Here is a 19810-nt window from a genome sequence, read left to right on the forward strand (position 1 = left end):
ACTATCTGGTTTTCTAATTTCTTTGTAATTATATTACTCTCTTTATAATTTATATAGAATTAAATTCTCTGTAGATATAATCGAATATTTGTAAGTTTCTTTTTCTTTGATATTTTTGTTATATTTACTCTATTATTTAAATTATTTTATTAATAAATATATGCAAATAGTAGACCATCACAATAGTAATTTTTATAAATTCATAAAGAATGCAGAGGCACAGCATAGGAGGTGTGCATAGGGGGAAATTTCCCCGGGGCGCTGAACTTCAGGGGTGCAAACTGAAGGAATTATCTATGACAATTAGGGGTGCCAGGAAGATATGGTGCTCCCGGGTGTCAAAAACCCTAGTTACCCTACTGAAAGATTGACTACCTGCATATAATGTGGGTGTACTTATAGCACTTTTGCCCCAGGTATAGGATTGCCTGGTTCTGGCTCTGGCTTGTCTTGGTAAGAGTACCCTTTTATTCCCTTCCAATCTCATTACCATTCTCTGCTCATGTTCCAGCAAATCTATATTCTTCCTAAAACAAGGCCTCTCCGCATCTTGAGTATATAGTACTCAAGATGTAGCCTAACCAGATAATCACTTCCTTGTCCCTGCTAGCAAAGTTCCTGTATATTATTAGCATCAGCATTAATAGAGGCATATGATGGAAGAATGCAAGATTATACAGCATTGGCCAAAATAAAAATAAAAAAATAACCTTCCCATTTCACCTATCTATTCATTCCACAAGTTTGTTCAATTCTTCCTTGAATTTATTTAAGTTATTAACTTCCAAAACAATAGATGGAATTTTTTACAGTAATCAATCAACCATCCACCTGCTAAAGGAAATTTTCCACATAGCTGTTCTGCAACTATCAATTTGAATTTATGCCACCTCAAGTGAATAACCTCAGCAAGAGGAAGAATCCCATCAGCATTGAACTTGCTCAAACCATTCCAAGCCTTATATACCTTGATCAGATCACCTCATAGGTGCCCAAGTCTCCAGAAGCTGCAATTTGCAAAACTTAAGCCTTCCTTGGTAAGAACAACCCTTTGTTCCCCTCACCAATCTCGTTGCTTGCCCTTCTCAGTACTCATTTCAGCAGCTCTACATCCTTCCTAAAATGAGGCCTCCAGACCTGTATGCCATATTCAAGGTGTGGCTTGATCATTACCTTATACAAAGGGATATTCACCTCCTTAACCCAGCTAGCAAAATTCCTGTATATCACTGACAAGTCCCCACGAGCTGCTCTGACAGACAGTTTGCACAGTGTACATCATAGACCAAGCTCCTCTGGATTAAATTTGCAAGTGTTTGCAATCCTGCCCAGACATACTAGGGAGTACATGTTGAGAGCTTTATCAATCAATTTGTCCCTGGAGAGACTGTGCAAGGCTCATGTGGTAGAATTTTTCGCAGCATGGCCTGTGCTTGTTAACAGGAGAGACTGTTTTTACAGAGATAGAATACACTTAAATAGACGGAATGCAAGAATATTCGCTGATGCAACCAAGGCAGTGCTGGATGGGTCTGAAAACTGACAGGCTTGGGGGGGGGGAGATATACAGACTCATTAACTAGACTGGAGGCGAGGGAATGCGATTCTTGCACTACTTCTACAGAAACGTGCAACAGCCTAGAAAGCAAGACATCGGGGATTTCAAGCCCTGCAGTGGGTGATGTTTAAACAAGCAAATACATGGACTGTATTAGTGTAAAGAAGAGTAAGGACAAGTGTGTGTATACTTGAATGTACACTAATGCTTAGAGCATAGTAAATACATTGGATGAATTTTAAGTACATACAAATTTTAAGTACATACAAGCTGTCATATGCACAATTGTGGGAATATAAGGGACACAGGACACATAAGGGATGCAGAATTTTAATGTGGAGAAGTACAATATGCAGTATGTACAAAAAGGGCAGACAAAAGAGGATGGGTGGGAGGTCATGCTCTTACTTAAGAAGCATATTAAATCTAATTACTGGGAAACCAAAAATGAGAGGAATCTGTTATTACTTGTTTAGCAAGCAACTAAAGAAATAAATCAAAGTGGGCCAGTAAATCAGTATGTCTTATAATGTGGGATTTTAACTTCCCAGATATTGATTGGAACTAGTGGTATGGTCACTAACACACTCGTAAGACTTTCTGAATTTACTGGATGACTGTTTTTTACAGTAGAATCTTAGAGAAGAAACAAGTGGAAGCAATACTCTGGATCTGATTTTAAGCACTAATATTATGCATTAAGGACCTCCAAGTAAAAGACCCTCTTTGGTGGCAGTGATCACAATGTGCTGATGAGGGGCTTACTTAAAAGACAACCTCTGTCAAGGGTAAAGGGAAGGAATTCTGCTTCCATAAGGGTGACTACACTGGTCTTAGTTAGTTTTTAAATTCCATCCAGTTGGACAATCTGACGATGTAGTAGTAGTAATGGCATGTGATGCAAGAAAGCAAGTGTATGAGCTTATGCAGCATCAGCCAAAAAAAAAAAAAGAAAAAAAAAAAAAAAAATCACACCATTCCCTCCAAATGCCTGTCCAGTTCCTCCATAAATTTATTCAACCTATCAACTTCCACAACGACAGATGGAAGTTTGTTCCAGCAATTAACCACCCGCTGGCTAAAGGCAAATTTCTGCACATCTATTCTACATCTGTCTTTTCTTAATTTGAATTTATGCCCCCTTAGGTTCGTAATCTAAACAAGTGGAAGGATCCCATTAGAATTCAGCGTGCTCAACCCATTCAAGGCCTTATACAAAGAGCAATTCTAAATGTGAAGCATTCATAGTAATCATAGAAGCTACTAGGCTGGCAATATGAACTAAGAAATATCATTCCAGGATTACACCTACACTGATGTCAGATGAACTGTTTGTTGGTTGGTATTTGTTTCTAGGAGCATTAGCAACTAAGGCCATATTGCTCCGGGAATATGCGGTGGTCATTCCCTGACCTTTCCACATCCTATGTATTTGGTGGTGACGGGCTCGAACCTAGATCTAATCAAGAAGCATGTGTTACGCACTGCTGCTCCTTCCCACCTGGCAACGGAGGCACGTGCCATTGGAGATAAATTGCTGCTATGGATAAATGGATGGTTGAGTGGGAGAAGACAGAGAGTGGTAATCAATGGACACTTCTCTCATGGACTAATGTTATTATGGAGACCCTCAGGGTTCAGTGTTGGGTCCATTGTCGTAGTAGTAGTGGCATGTGATGCAAGAAAGCAAGTGTATGAGCTTATGCAGGATCAGCCAAAAAAAAAAAAATTCTCACCATTCCCTCCAAATGCCTGTCCAGTTCCTCATTAAATTTATTTAACCTATCAACTTCCACAACAACAGATGGAAGTTTGTTCCAGCAATACCACCCGCTGACTAAAGGCAAATTTCCGCACATCTATTCTACATCTGTCTTTTCTTAATTTGAATTTACGCCCCCTTAGGTTCGTAATCTGAACAAGTGGAAGAATCCCATCAGAATTCATCAGTCGTTTTCTGTATTTATAAATGATATTGATGTTGGTATATCAGGCTTAATGTCCAAGTTTACAGACGATATAAAGGTTGGCAGGATTGTTCAGGGCACTATAAAGGTTGGCAGGGTTGTTCAGGGTACGCTGCTGCAACAGGATCTAGAAAAGTTGAGCAGATATGCTGAGAGGTGGCAAATGAAGTTTAACATTAACAAATGTAAAGTACTACATATGGGAAGCAGTAACCCCAGAGTAATGTATCAATTCTGTGGTACTAGACTGACAGTGGTAGAGAATGAAAAGGAGCTGGGGATAATTGTGCTAGCAGATATGAAGTTTTCTGAACAGTGCAGACGGTGTGCAAGAGTAGCACATGGTGTCTTGTCAATGATATACAAGAATTTTTCTAGCAGGGATAACGAGGTGATTATCCCCTTGTATAAGGCAATGGTCAGGCCAAACTTTGAGTACTGTATACAAATCTGGATGCCTCATTTTAAGAAGGATGTACAGCTGATGGAAAAAGTACAGAGAAGGTCAACAAGATTAGTGAATGGAATGAAGGGTTAATCTTACAAAGAAAGGCTTAGGTTTTGCAGATTACAGTGTCTGGAGACCAGGCACCTGCGAGGTGATCCGATTGTGGTGTATAAAGCCTTGAATGGTTTGAGTATGCTCAATCCTGACGGGATTCCTCTCAGAGTAATCAGCTGAGAAGGTTTTTTTTTTTTTAAGTAAACCCCAAACACAGAGGTATTAGAACCTATAGTACTTAGTACCGTGCTTGGGTTGGAAGATGAGACGGCGAAAGAAGATACTTTTTGACATTGGACTTGAACTTCTGTAGACTGTAACTTTCAGGAAATATGTATGAAGGAAGGTTGTTCCAGAAAAAAGCAGTTGAATGAATAAAGGAGGAAGATGAAAAATTGGTTGTGTGAGTTTGAATTTGGACAGTAAATGGATGTTGGCTGGTGGCGGCACGTGTTTTGACTGTTTTGAAAGAGAGAGTGGGAATTATAGAAGCCAATTCAGAAGAACAGTGCCCATGGAAGTATCTGTAGAAGAGGCATGCAGCAGAAGGAGTAGATCAATGAGACAGCAAGTGGAGAGACTCTGTTAGAGATGAATCATTAATTAACCTAACTGCTCTCTTCTGAATGGAATCAAGAAGCCTGAGTGAGGTTTGGGGGCACCACCCCAGATGTTGGATCAATATTCCATGCCAGGGCGGATTTGCGATTTATACGGAGTAAGCAACTGTTTAGAAGAAAAGTAACGCCAAGAGCGAAAGAGAAAACCAAGTTTTTTAGATGCAGAGGAAGCAATATTTGTAATGTGCTTGTGCCAAGAGAGATTGGAAGTCAGGGTAATCCCCAAAAGAGATATTTCATTTTGCCTAGAAATCGGAGTGTCACAAAAGATAAGCATAGAATCAGAAGAATCCTTTTTGCGAGATATAATACAAGACTGAGTTTTAGAAGGATTGAAATCAACCAAGTTGTCTTTGCCCCACTGGAGATTTACCTGAAGATCGGCATTTAAGGAATTGGTAGCAGATTTTCGAGAAGTTGAAGCTGATTGAACAGGGCAAGGTTTCTCAAAATGGAAAGTGGAATGCAATTTGCTATCATCGGCAAAACTATGGATAGGATTTCCAGTCAATGGAAGAAGGTCATTAATATACAAGAGGAAAAGAGTGGGGGAAAGAACTGCACCTTGGGGGCCACCGGCATTAGTGGAGAAGTTGGAAGACAGAGAGCCATCTACCATCACCCTCAGTGAGCGATCAGAGAGAAAACTGGATAACCAATTACTAAAAACAGTTGGCAAACCATAAGATGGAATCTTGTTTAGAAAACCTTTATGCCAGACACGATCGAAAGCCTTTGAGATGTCAAGAGCAACTACTTGTGTTTCACCGAACCTTTCCACTGAATTAGTCCATAAATGGGTAACATAAGCCAGAACATCACCAGTGGATCGACACTGATAGAATCCATACTGGCGATCGTTGATCAGACGGAAGGTTTCTAGGTAGTTTAAGAGTTGGCATTTAATTGATTTCTCCATTACTTTAGAAAGAGTAGAAGTAATTGCAATGCGACGATAATTGGATGGGAGGGATTTGTCACCCTTTTTAGGGACTGGCTGGATATGGTCAAATTTCCAAGCAGAGGTTAAAACACCTTTGGAATAAGAAAGCAAAAAAAGGTGGCAAAGAATAGGGGTAATTTCAGGAGCACAGGTTTTAAGAACAAGTGGAGAAATACCATCGGGACCTGGAGCTTTCTTAGCATCAAGATTCGCCAAAATCCTTTTGCCGGAAGACCACAGGAGGCATTGAATTGAGAATGTTGAGAATGGTGGGAGGTGTTTTATCAAGATCATTAATATATGAGTTGGAAGAAAAATGGGATGCTAGCAGGTCAGCTTTATCCTTGGCTAAAGTGACAACAGAACCATCTGGTTTAGACAGAGGTGGGAGCAGCGGTGGGCAAAAGTTGCAGCCAATAGCTTACGCAAGGGACCAGAATGCTTGGTTACCATTAGGGCAAGAAGCAAGTTTCTACTCTTAGCCTGTTCAAACTCTAGTTTGGACTGATTAATAACTGCTTTACAATTGTTGTGAGCTTTGGTGTAGGCAGAAAATGAAACTGAAGAATTAGAAACAAGCCAATTACGATATGCAACATTCTTCTCTTGAACAGCCTTAGCACATTTATTGGAAAACCAAGGTTTAGATGAAGGACGAGATTTTAAAGTGGAGTGTGGGATAAAGGATTCCATTCCTGCAAGAATAATTTCACTGACACAATCTGAGCAAACATTGACATCAGACGTTTTGAAACAGTAATCCGACCAAAGAAAAGAAGAAAAGAAATTTCACAGGTCATCCGATTTTGCATTCTTGTAATGCCAAACAACACGAGGTTGGGAATAGCCATGAGATAAAGGTTCCATTGGAGAAGAGACAATCACCACGTTGTGATCTGAGGTGCCTAAAGGACCTCTCACTTCGACCGTGTACTTAGAAGGGTTGTTTGTGAGAAAAAGATCAAGCGTGTTGGCTGTATGATTAGGATTGTCTGGTATCCTTGTAGGTAAATGAAAAATCTGTGCAATGTCATTAGTAATTGCAAAAGCCTCAAGCATCTCGACCATCTGGGTCGGTGTGACTTGAAAACGAAAGCCAGCTGGAGTTGTCAACATTAAAATCACCAAGGAAAATTACCTCTCTCTTAGGAAAGTTGGACTGGAGAAAGTCAAGTTGCAAAGAGAGGAAGTGAAAGAGCTCCAAGTGATTAGTGGAGTTGGGAGAACAGTAGACACAACAGATGAATTTTACAGAATGAGGTAGAGAGTTTTTAAGCCAGAGAAGATCAAAGAGGATAGATTCCAAATTGCCAGGTCTCTGACAGGGAATATCAGATCGGACATATGCACAAATACCACCTTTGAGGCGAAAGGAATCATACAGTGAATAATTTGGGCATTCGAGATGAGCAGTAGTTGAATCAACCGATAACTGAGATTCTGTCAGAAAAAGTACATGGGGTTTGGCAGACTGCAAGTGGAAATGGACATCGTTAAGATTAGAATTGAGAGGGTAGGACATAAATTCAAACTAAGGAGAGAGAGTTGTAGGACTGAGGTGCGCCTTTAACCAGCAGGTAGTTGATTGGTGGAACAGACTTCCATGTTTTGTTGTGGAAGTTGATAGCCTAAATAATTTTTTTTTTTTTTTTGGCTGATGCTGCATAAGCTTACTTTCTCGCATCGTATGTCTCTGCTAAAGCTAATATCAACTGGTTTTTCTATCCACTAATAAATGATGTTGGTGCAATTACCAATCATCTTTTTGACGCAATCTCCTCTACTGTACAAGTATTTATGTACTTTTAAGTAAAAAGTATTGACTTACGACAGTCATTACTGCTAAATCCAATAGAAAGAATAGTGTAGAAAAAATATCATGGCAACACAGAAGTGACATTAAAAAAATTATCACAAAGCAGCACACTTAATATGTCCAATCAATATAACATAGTTTCACTGTGTGATGGCAACTTGAAACCATTTTGGAATATTAAAGGCATCCAATAATTGCTCAATCAAGGTTATAGACACCATGGCATGCCTACAGTTTATAATAAAATTAAAACAGATCTATTCTCTCATGTTCTGAGCAGACTGCAGGTTCTTTTTATGAATTTACAGTAATTAAGGATGATACAGTTTATAATAGAGTTCAGTGTCGGGCCTACTTTGTTTATTTATCAATGATACTGATGAAGGTATATCAGGCTGAGTGTCGAAGTTTGCAGATGATACAAACGTTGCCAGGGATGTTAATGACAGTAATGGCAGTGTGCTACTGCAATGGGATCTAGAAAATTTGGGCAGATGGGCTGAAAAGTGGCAACTGAAGTTTAACGTTGACAAATACAAAGTACTGCTTATTGGTAGAAGTAACCCCAGAGGAACGTACCAACTGTGTGGTACTACACTTCGCATGTTAGAAAATGAAAAAGGCCTGGGAGTAATTGTGCAGTCAGATATGAAGTTTTCTGAGCAATGCAGACAGGACTTTTGCTAGCAGGGATAAGGAGGTGATTATCCCTTTGTATAAAGCAATGGTCAGGCCACGCCTTGAGTACTGCATACAGGTCTGAGGCCTCATTTTAGAATGGATGCAATTTACCAAGAGGGGCTTAAGTTCTGCAAATTGCAGTGGCTGGAGACTAGGCACCTGAGAGGTTATCTGATTGAGGTGTATAAGGCCTTGAATGAGAGGAGCACACTGAATTCTGATGGGATTCTTCCACTTGCTCAGATGACGAACCTAAGGGGGCATAAATTTAAACTGAGGAAAGACAGTTGTTATAAAATAAATGTGCGGAAATTGCTGGAACAAACTTCCATGTTTTGTTGTGGAAGTTGATAGTGTAAATAAATTCAAGGAGGAACTGGACAAACTTTTAGAGGGAATGGTTGTGTGATTTTTTTTTTTTTTATTTTGGCTGATGCTACTTAAGCTGATACGCTTGCTTTCTTGCATCACATGCCTCTATTACTAAAAAAAAAAAAAAAAAGGATGGAATCCTCCTCAACAATTCATGCTGAGGGAAATGGACCATAATCTGCCACACTGGTCCAGTGCAGGTTGGCAGACTGACCATATTCAGCAGTCAGGGGCTTGAACCCCAGTCTACTCAAAGAGCATGTGCTACTGCACCCCCGCTCCTGACCACTCGGCTACAGAGGCCGCCTCTATTACTATTACATCCCAACTGGCACAGGTGATCTTGCTCAAAGTGTAGAGAAACGATAGACAGGATAGAAAGAGCGTCACATTCAAAAAACACAAAATCTAAACAAGTGCATCCAGCTGACATGGGTGGACAGTGCAATGTTGAGTCAGTTTGGTGTGACATAAGCAGTAGGAAAGCAAAACTTGAGTAAGAGTGTGTTATAGGCCCAATGACTGATGAGTACAATGAACAACTATGCAGAGAAATACAATGGGCCAGTAAATCAGGTTGTCTTATAATGGGGGATTTTAACTTCCCAGATATTGAATGGAACTTCTGGATTCATCACTCGTAACTAGCAAGGCTTTTGTGGATTTATTGGGTGATTGCTTTCTACAGCCGCATGTTTGAGAGGCAACTAGAGGGAGTAATACTCTTGATCTGATTATCAGCAGTGATTCTTCATGCATTAAGAATCTGCAGATAAAGGAACCCCTAGGTGGCAGTGATCCAGGGCTGGGGAGTAGAAGTAGGAGTAAGAGGTTTTTACAGGAATAGGAGTAGGAATAAGGTGTAACAAAATATATTTGTTACTCCTTATTCTTGTTATTATATTGTACATGCAAACACTAAAAAACAATTTTATTATATTGCACTGTCTAATTTAAATTTTAAAAATTTTTATCTTTTGTTTTAGGTAATATGAATTTGTAAGCCTGTTAAAGTTAATTTTGAGATAAACAACTTAATTTAATTAGTCTAAAATGGAACAAAAGAAAGCTGGAGTATTTGAATACTTTGATTTATTTCAAGAAAAAAATGTCTTCATATGTGAATTGATGAATGGAGATAAGCCATGCAATTCAGAAATCAGCGCAGGGAAAGGAAAAGGAGGCTATGCACCCACCATGTGCATAGCCTGGTGGGTGCATAGCCTCCCACCAATTTAAAATGCCATTTAGAGCACTTGGATCCAAAACAATTCAAGCTTATGGAGGAAAAGGAAAGCAACAAAAAAGCCATCAAGTTCTAGCACAGGTTGTAAAGTAGAAGCAAAAAATATTCTAACAAAGTACTTTGAGACTATAGCAATTACTATAGCAATTGCTATAGCAATACTTATTATAGCAATGACAGCTGCTAAATTCAAAGGGTGTATTATTGAACTTGTAAAGAATGGACTACCACTTAGTGTATTCTCTTCTCCAGGTTTTATTGGATTGAGTGGTGAAATGGCAGCCAAACTGAAAGTATCTTTGGAACGACATAATATTAGGAAAATAATATTAGAGGAAGCTAAAGGGAAAGTATATTCATCTGAAGATGGATGCATGCACCCGTCAACGGGTAAACTGTTTTGGAATAAATGTCCAGTTTGTGAATGAAAATAAAGAAACGACAATACGTACTTCAGCACTTAAAGATACCAAAGCGCAACATACAAGCAAACAGGTTTGCAAATTGATTGAAAATGTGCTCAAAGATTTTTGAATTAAGAAGGAAAATATCTTGACAATAGTCACAGAAAATGCATCGAACATGATAAAAACTATTGAGAAGCTTAATGAGGAAAGGACAGATTTTGAATCAGGAGAAAGCTGTGTACAGTGATTTAGAAAAGACCTTGGATGCTATTGCAAACAATTTCATTGGTTTCACTTTCCCCAACATCAACATATAACATATGAGGCGTGGTGTGCATACTTTACAGCTCGCAATCTGTGATGGTCTGAAAGGAGCTCATGCAGCTAATCTCATAAGTAAGTTGCACCAGGTTGCTGTGGCTGCTCAATTCCCCAAGATTGATGCTATTTTTAAAAGGTGCTGTGGAAAAGGAGCTCTAATTGATCAAGCTACTAGATGGGGCAGTGTTTATTTAATGATCAAACGTATTTTGGAATTAAAGCCTCTATTTATTGATATGGCAAATCCTGAAATAACTTTATCTGATCATGAATGGGAAAAGTTAAGCAGCTTGAAAGATTACTTTGCCACATATATAATGCGACTTTAAAGTTCCAAGAGTCTTACTGGATCATTCTACAAAGATCATTCTACCTGGATCATTCTACAAAGAATGAAAAAGTTTAATCTTCAAGTTTTCCCAAATTGGTGGTCTCATTGCTGATGGAATCAAACAGTCTATGGAGTGCAGAGAAACTAATTTAATAGAAAATCATATCTTATTAGCAGCAATTTATGTTGATCCAAATTATAGAATTTTGCTATCAGAGGATCAGGTAGCCAGAGGAAAAGCTGCACTACTTGATTTAAGTGAAAAAATAACAGGATTAAAGCAAGGAGATTATGTGGCCTCCCCTGAGCTTGACACATCACCTTCTTCTCCTAGTTCAGAATTTGATGAATGTGATTTTGAAAAACAGCTTGATCACCAAGAAAAAATAAAAAAGACGCATTCAAGCTAGTAATACAAATACCAACAAAGGAGAAGCTGCAGCGCTGGAAGCAACCAGTTACGAGAAGTTCCGCTTTGATTTCTATCAAGCTTTAACTTTAGTGGAGAAAGTAGGTCGTCCATCAAAGTTACAGGTGATAGATGCAATAAAAACATAACCACTAATAGTTCAAGATGCAGCCTTTTGCATTACTGCTCTACCACCTACCCAAGTCAGTGTTGAAAGGCTGTTTTCAGCACTCAAAATAATAAAATCTGATTTACATGCTTCCATATTGTTTTTGAGAACTAACTCAATCTAAAAGACAATGTATAGTTTAGTTTTAACTAGTTTTTTGCTCTTTTTGTATTAAATAAAATTAAAAATTAGCATATCAGTGCATTGCATTGAATAAATGTTTGTATCAAATATATATTGTGTAATTTAAATTTGAATTAAATAAAAAAAATATAGCTACAGCCATTTGAATTCTGAATAGTGATTACCATATAATCATAATGTAATCAGAATTCCAAAAAGTAGCCTGATGAGTCATGTGGCAATGACGAAATATTTTTTATTGAGGAGTATAATAGGAGTAGGAGTAACATTAAGAAAAAATATCTTACTCCGGAGTAGAACAAGGAGTAACCCCAAAATCACCACTACTCCCCAGCCCTGCAGTGATCACAGTGTACTGATGTGGGATTTACTTAAAAATATAATTACCATCAGGGGTAAATTTTTTGCTTCGTAAAGGCGACTACAGTGGTTCCAGACAGTTTTTAAATTCTATACAATGGGATCAACTGATGATGATGTTACCAACATCAAATTCTAGATGGGAAGCATTCAAGGAAGTAATCGTGGAAGCTACTAGGCCTTTTGTCCCAACTAAGAAATATTGTTCAAGGTTTAGGCCTAAATGGATGGCAGATGAACTAATGAGACTCATGGCAGAGAGGAAAATGCATGGGGAGCATGTTCTTCTCTGGCACATTATCAAGTGACACTGAACACTACGGTAGTTATAAGCTAGTCTGGTGTGTAATCACGTTACAAAGGAGGTTAGGCAAGTGAAGGCAGATGAGAAATCTTTGGCAATGGATGCAAAGAAAAACAGCCGCGTCATCTTTACTTATGTAAACTCTAGAAGGAAGGGCATGAATCAGATTGGTCCACTCGATATCCATGATTCAATTTTTGATGAACCTGCTGAGGTAGCTGACAAGCTGAATGAGTAATGCATCTACATTCACACATGAGGAATTCTTTAGGGAAGTGGCGGCAAGAAGCTTATCAAACTCCAGCAGGGAATTACATGATTTTGCAATAACTGAGAGCAAAGAGGAGGAGAAATTGTTGAAACTGAACATAAAAAAGGAATCTGGAGTGGATGGGATCTATCCTGTTACATTAAAGGAGGCAGCAAAGGAAGTAAGAAACCCTTAACCATAATTATGAAAGCTTTCTTGGATTCAAGGGAGGTCCCCATGGACTGGAGATGTGCAAATGTGTACCCAATTCACAAAGGGAGATCAAAGGGTGACACAAGTAATTACAGACCTGTTTGTTTAACTTCTGTTCCAGGGAAAATAATGAAGTCACTGATTAAAGAAGCACTGCAGGATATCTAGACAAGGCTGCAGAAATAATTCAGACACAGCATGGATTTTTCAAGGGTAAGTCTTGTCTGAGAAGGATTTGACAAGGGTAAGTCTTGTCTGACAAATCCGACTGGATACTATTATGTGGTCACAAAGGAACTGGATGCAAAGAATAATTTTGATATCATATACTTGGATTTTAGGAAAGCTTTTGATATTGTTGCACAGGGAAGACTACTGTACAAATTGGAGCATTATGGCATTAAGGGCAAGTTGCTACAATGAATAAAAGGGTGGTGGAGTGGGAGAAGACAGAGAGTGGTAATGCTCTTCATGGACTAGTGTTATTAGTGGAGTCCCCCAGGGTTCGGTGTTGGGCCCAGTGTGGTTTTCTGTATTTATCAATGATATTGATGAAGGTATATCAGGCTTAATGTCTAAGTTTGCAGACGATATGAAGGTTGGCAAGGTTGTTAATGACAGTAATGATAGTATACTACTGCAACAAGATCTAGAAAAGTTGAGCAGATGAGCTGAGAGGTGGCAATTGAAATTTAATATTGACAAATGTAAAGTATTGCATAGAGGTAGCAGTAACCCCAGAGGAACATACCAACTGTTTGGAACTACATTCAGGATAGTAGAGAATGAAAAGGACCTGGGAGTAATTGTGCAGTCAGATAGCTCATGGTGTCTTGTCAATGATATACAGAAATATCGTCAGCAGGGAGAAGGAGGTGATTGTCCACTTTGTACAAGGCAATGGTCAGGTCACACCTTGATTACTGCATACAGGTCTTGAGGCCTCATTTTAGGAAACATGTTGAGCTGCTGGAACAATTTCAAAGAAGCACAACAAGATTAGTGAGTGGAACAAAGAGTTGCTGTTACCAAGAAAGGTTTAATTTCTGCAAATTGCAGAGTCTGGAGACTAGGCACCTGCAAAATGATCTGACTGATGTGCACTGAATGGTTTAAGTTGAATGGTTTAAGCAAGCTCAATGCTGATGAGATTCTTGCTCAGATTATGTGCCTGAGGGAGAACAAATTCAAACTGAGAAAGTCTTTTGTAAAATAGATATGCGTAAATTTGTCTTTAGCCAGTGTATGGTTGAATTCTGGAACACACTTCCACCTGTCCTTGTGTAGGTTGACAGCTTAAATAAATTCACTTTTGAAGTGAATGAATGGGTGATTTTTTTTTTTTTTTTTAGCTGATGCTATATAGGTTTCCTTTCTTGCATCATATGCTTCTACTAATGCTAAAAGCTTTGAAAATTGTCAAAAGACTTTTCTGCTGGCCCAGATACGATTTCACTTATACTCTGAAAAAAATCCGGGTCACAACTGAAATATATAATATTGTATAATTTATAATATTATAAATTATATAATATTCTTTCTATTAAGACAGGCACCTAAACCCTCACTTCAAAACAGTTAATATTATTCCAATCCTTAAAAGCAGTGCACGTTCATTAGAAAATCACTGTCCCGCCTGTCTTGTGAACTCACTGGTGAAAATTATGGACATGATCGTTCACAGCCGAGTTAGCCTATTTTTGGCACTTCATCTATAACAGTCAATGTGAGTTTACCAGAGGTTGCTCAACTATCACTTGCTATCTGGCAGCAGGTTTTTAGATACAGTCAACATAGTTTGACAGAGTGGTGTTATCTACACAAACATCACCAAGTCATTTGACAATGCTCCACACTTTCATTTCAGTTCTGGTCTATCATGCTTGATGAATTTCTATCAATGGACATAGGACTAGTGGACAGTATTGCCTATGCAGAAGATGTCATCCTAATCATAAAAGCAGATAGCAGGGCTTGTCTGGAAACACAGGCAAACTATGCCCTAGATAAGCTTCAATGTTGGGCTCACACATACATTTTCCTGTATGCATTCATGATGATAGGGGTCTAGCAGTATATTCTGCCACCTATGGCCAGGAGTTTCACTTCCCTGTTGGCCACACATCTCAGTGACTAGGATGTTAGTTTTATCTCCCTTTGTCTGGAATGCTGCAGACATCTTACATCTTGACGTGGGATCTCAACATCCATGTGGCAGACCTCGTGGGTTTTACCCATGACCTTTACTCCCCCAGTACACCCCTTCCCACTCTATCTCCATTTCTCTCTGGGTGGATGTTTCCACCTGCCCCACGTATTAATCCCTATTTCCACCCTCCCCCTTCACTACTCTAGTAATAGTATTTCTCACATAGCACAAGAAAGAAACAGGCTTTTGCTGCACTGGCAAAAAAAAAGAAAACCCAACCAAGACACAAATTATATGCATCCCTCTTCACACAGGTAACTATCCAATTGACCTTTGAATTTTTTCAAATTTCAGCCTCAACTACCTGTGAGGGGAAACTTGTTCCAGTGATCAACGACTTGCTGGCTAAAATCAAACTTCCTACAATCTAATCTAAACCTTAACCCTTGAAATTTTAATTTTTGACCCCTAGTTCTGGAATTGTTTAGAACAGTGAGAATTCCACCTGCATTCATTTTACTAATCCCTCTCATAGCATTATAAACCTCAATCAGGTCACCTCTGAGGTGCCTAGTTGCCAAGCTCTGTAAGCCCACATAATCGGAGTCTTATACTTACTTTAGGGATCCCTTTCCCTATAACTTTTCCCCTTTCTCTCTCCAGGTGGACCCCCCTCCCCTTCCCATCTCCCTTCTCATCTGGTGGACAAATCCACCCCCTCTTTTAATGCCTTCCTTGAGCAGGATGGGCATCCAGTTTCAGGGGTCCAAACTGTCACCCCTTTATCACTTGCATTTTGACCCCCTCGTTTTTCCCCCTTTCTTTCTTTCTGGACCCTCCCTGGGAAGCTCAACAAACAAGAGGGTTCACCCTACCAGAATCTCTTTCTTCCCACTGATCAGGCCCGCCTCTCCTTGGCAAAGGACAGTATCATCCACCCAGATGCACCGTTTCAAGACTTTTGGCCCCTTTTTGGTGGGTGGGTGAGTACCCTGTTGTTGCAATAGTGACAACTCAGTTATGGAACATAACTCTACAATATGAGAGATACCTGACAGTGTGCAATGGTTTAGTCTAAAAGACATTTCTTGGCTAAAGCCTCAGAGTATGAAGGAGTTTACTTATGCATGGGTTAATGCATAAGTAACTTCACAAAAGTATAACTTCATAAAATACCCACCGACAGAAGAGGGGCCACAAAGGCTTGAAACTGTGCCGTCTGGGTGGTGGTAATCTTGGTGAATACCACCGAGATTACCATAACAGAATACGTAACAACAGTCTTCTCCATCGATGAAGTGCTGCTTATTCGAGGTAGGGCAATACCATGGCAATTCATTGTGAAGGTATTCAAAATAAACCCCTTCATACGCTTTTAGTCAAGAAATATCTTTTAAGTTTTTTTTATGGTTCTATATTTCCAATGAAAATATAATGAAGCAGATCAAAAATGAACAGCATACTTTGAAAAATAATGAAATTAGTGATCATTTAATATTAAACAGATTTTAATTTAAGCATTAATTTTTTCCTTGATTATATTTAATTCAAGTATCAGCACATCTGTCTAAACAGTTAAACTAAAAGAGATATTGAAATGTATGTTTTCAAATTAATCATTAGCCAATTCAATAATAATGCTAAAAGTATTAAATTTAAACTATCCAACCTGAGTCTCTTCAAAATGCTTAGTGGCCAGCTCATTAATATCCTGATCACTAAGCATTATTCCAACTTTTTGTACTGCCTTTTCCATTTCTTCAGACTGCCTAGGTATAGAACAAAACTATGGCTACAATATGACAAAGCAAGTTTTAGTTGCTCAGTCAGAAAATAACTTAGAAGTGTCTAATAACTTAGAAAATTACTTTATCATTAAAACATAGCAGCAAAAACTTTCAAGATGGAAATATCAACTGGAAAAAAAAAGGGGGGGTAATTAGAAGTATGCTCAGAAGGTAAAATTCTAGACAAGTTGATAATTTTAAATGTTATTATTTAACATATCAAGATAAAAAAAAAATACAGATAACATAACAAATGTTATCTCTACCCTTCATCATTGCTATCTATATAACAATGAATATTTATACTTAACTGTTTTTATTATACACAGGCCTCCTTGGCCTGTGTATAATAAAAACATCCTGAGTGGTCAGGAGCGGGAGTGCAGTAGCACACGCTCTTTGAATATGGTCGATCTGCCAACCCGCACTGGACCAGCGTGGCAGATTGTGGTCCATTTCCCTCAGCATGAATTGTTGAGGAGGCTTCCATCCTGCGGTGGGTTGATAATGGCTGCACTTAAACTTTTACTCATTAATTTGCCATCATATTATTCAAAATGTGCTCTACTTTGAAGCCATTATCATTTCCCCAACCAACGATATAGGCTTCTAACTGCATTTTAATATAGATTATAGAAATACATCAAAAATGAAATTCTGTTACTTCTGAATAGCATGTAACTCTAGGTATAATTCCCATGTGCAAGTCCTGAATCATCTAGTATACCAGATATTCACATTCAGATGTGATGTAAGCAGTGGTTGAGGTGTGGCACCCACATATGGAGAATGCCACCCTCTAGGTTACTAAACAATACTAGGTGGTAGATGACTCTCATCAACTGGGACAATGACACCATTTAGCTTATTGGAAGCTTGAAGTGGTGGAACCTATGTTTAGTCTCCAGAGAAAAGCTACAACCATCCTCCCATTTCTTTCATTAACCAACATGATTGATATCTTTTGAGGTTATGATGGACATCATGGCAAGATCCGGTCTTCGTTACATTTCAAGTATACAGCAGTAAACAATGTTCGCAAGTGGCAGCTAGATAGTCCACCAGACTGAACCTATTGGTAATGCTCCAGAAGGCTTCCAGATCATGCTAGTGCATAATCTTGCTGCCTCTAATCTGACAGCTAGTGATGCGGGTGGGAGGGTTAAGACCACTTTATGGCAAGAAGCTAGGTATATTTTTGCAATGAGCACACCATATGATGGGGGGTGCGAGAGTACACATGAACAGGCGAAGTTTTTAAGGGCTCAATTAAATAGAGAATTTTTGTTTTTTATTGACTTAAATTGGCATATTAATTTATTTTTTAGAGTTGCTTTATATTTCTAGTAACAATACTTTAGTTTAATTTGAATTTAGATAGAGATTTTGTAGGTTATTACTTAGTATCAGTAAGGGTATAAAATCCACGTGTTGAACAGGTTTTGCAGCTCCCGCAAATGAAAGTTTTTAATTATACTTAGCCGCTTTTTTACTTAATTGTTAGATTAAATTATTTTCTATAAGTAGCTTATAGATCTAGTCAAGCTCCGTGGTTTAGTTTGAATTTAGATAGCGCGATTTGGAAATTAAATAACATCTCGTATCCGTAGATTAACCATCCATAACTTGTCACCATTGTTATATGATACAATGTGATGCACCGAACTACATAGCATAAGGTTTAACGGAAAACTAGATAGCGAGTATAGTAGTATCAATTAATCAGAAAAATTTATTAATCTTATTAAATTTCATTGTTAATTGAATTGTACTTTAACTAAACAAATATAGCGACCTAGTTTTTACAAACGTAACATCATAAATTAATACATATAAGTTGACAGGGGACAAGAAAGTCATATAACGTAACTCAGAGATAACATTCGATACCAAAATACATATATATATAATGTAATAACTGCATTGTGATATAAGTTTAGGGTTATATTTTGTATTGGAATTTTATTGAACTTAAATAGAAATCATGACTCAGACCAGAGCAGCAGAGTAAAAGGCTCAAACTAATGGAAGTGCTGTGGCTCAGGAGAGAACTGAGAGGGGCAGTTGTCCTCTGAATCACAGTCTATTGAAATGCACTGTTTGTGGAACAATCAGGAATAGGACACGATATTGCCAAGTGGAATGTCTTTGTGTGTGTGCGCGATGTAAGGAGTGCGAGGAACTAAATTACCAACTCGGCATTGTTATAGGCTTTTATGAGAGCTTGAAGGACAGGGTGGATGTCTAAGGATTTAAATTGAGGGCCCATCAAGCTCTCAGCTGACCACATCAATGCCAGAGCTTGCACTTGTCCCAAAGGAATTAGTTGTTGTAGGTGACTCTATTGTCGGGGAACCGAGGAACATATTGTGCAAAAAGGATAGATGGAACAGGACCAAGGAATGTCTGACAGGGACAAAGGTTGATGACGTAGAGAAGATATCATCTTTTAAGGGCACAAAGGGTGATATTGTTGTACACGTTGGCAATAATGGTATTAAGAGTAGGACACCGGCGGAATTACTTAACAAGTACAAGTCATGCTGAAAAAAAAAGCCGTGAGTTAGGGTTGAATTTGAAACTGTCTGCAATTCTGCGCAGACACGATAGGAGGGAGTATATGATGAGAGTCTAGTTGATCAATTCGGCCATGGAAAGATTGTGCAAGGCTCAAGGGATAGAATTTTTTTCAGCCTGGTCTGTACTTGTTAACAGGAGCGACTGCTTCTACAGGGATGGGATACACTTAAATAGAAAGGGTGCAAGAATATTTGCTGATGCTGTCGAGGCAGTGTTAGGAGAGTCGGAAAACTGCTGGCTTGGCGGGGATACATGAGTTAATAGATTAACAGTAGCCGCTGGCAGAGGTAAAAGTGATTCTTGCACTACTTCTATTGAAATGCAATTGAGCAGCAGCCTGGAGAGCAAGGCAATGGGGATTTCCAGGACTGCTGGGAGTCATAGTGGAACAAGTAAATACATGGGCTGTGTAACGGTAACTAAGAGCAGAAACAGGTGCATGTATACTTGCATGTACACCAATGATAGGAGTATAGTTAATAAATTCGATGAGCTTGAAGTGCTAGTCAAGACATCAAGGGCATATATTGTTGGGATATCAGAGACATGGTGTCACACAGACGTAAGCAGTGCAGAACTGGAATTTGGGGAGTACAATGTGTACAGAAAGGATGACAGGACAGGAAGGGAGGAGGGGTTATGCTGTTAGTTAAGAAACATGTAAAATATAAGGAAGTGCAT

The 19810-nt window shown here is 38.7% G+C and overlaps 1 protein-coding gene across 1 annotated transcript in view; it reads right to left on the reverse strand.

Annotated features, from left to right (window-relative positions):
- Positions 1 to 19810, reverse strand: part of LOC150083166 (FERRY endosomal RAB5 effector complex subunit 3-like) — a 1535539-nt gene that overhangs the window by 1231211 nt on the left and 284518 nt on the right. The window contains exon 5 of the mRNA XM_090378412.1: positions 16432 to 16531. Within this exon, the coding sequence (XP_090234538.1) occupies positions 16432 to 16531 (100 nt within the window). The remainder of the gene's footprint in view (positions 1 to 16431; positions 16532 to 19810) is intronic.

Source organism: Mastigoproctus giganteus, chromosome 7, assembly GCF_048544385.1.
Source record: "Mastigoproctus giganteus isolate SK-2022 chromosome 7, ASM4854438v1, whole genome shotgun sequence".
Lineage (NCBI taxonomy): Eukaryota > Metazoa > Arthropoda > Arachnida > Uropygi > Thelyphonidae > Mastigoproctus > Mastigoproctus giganteus.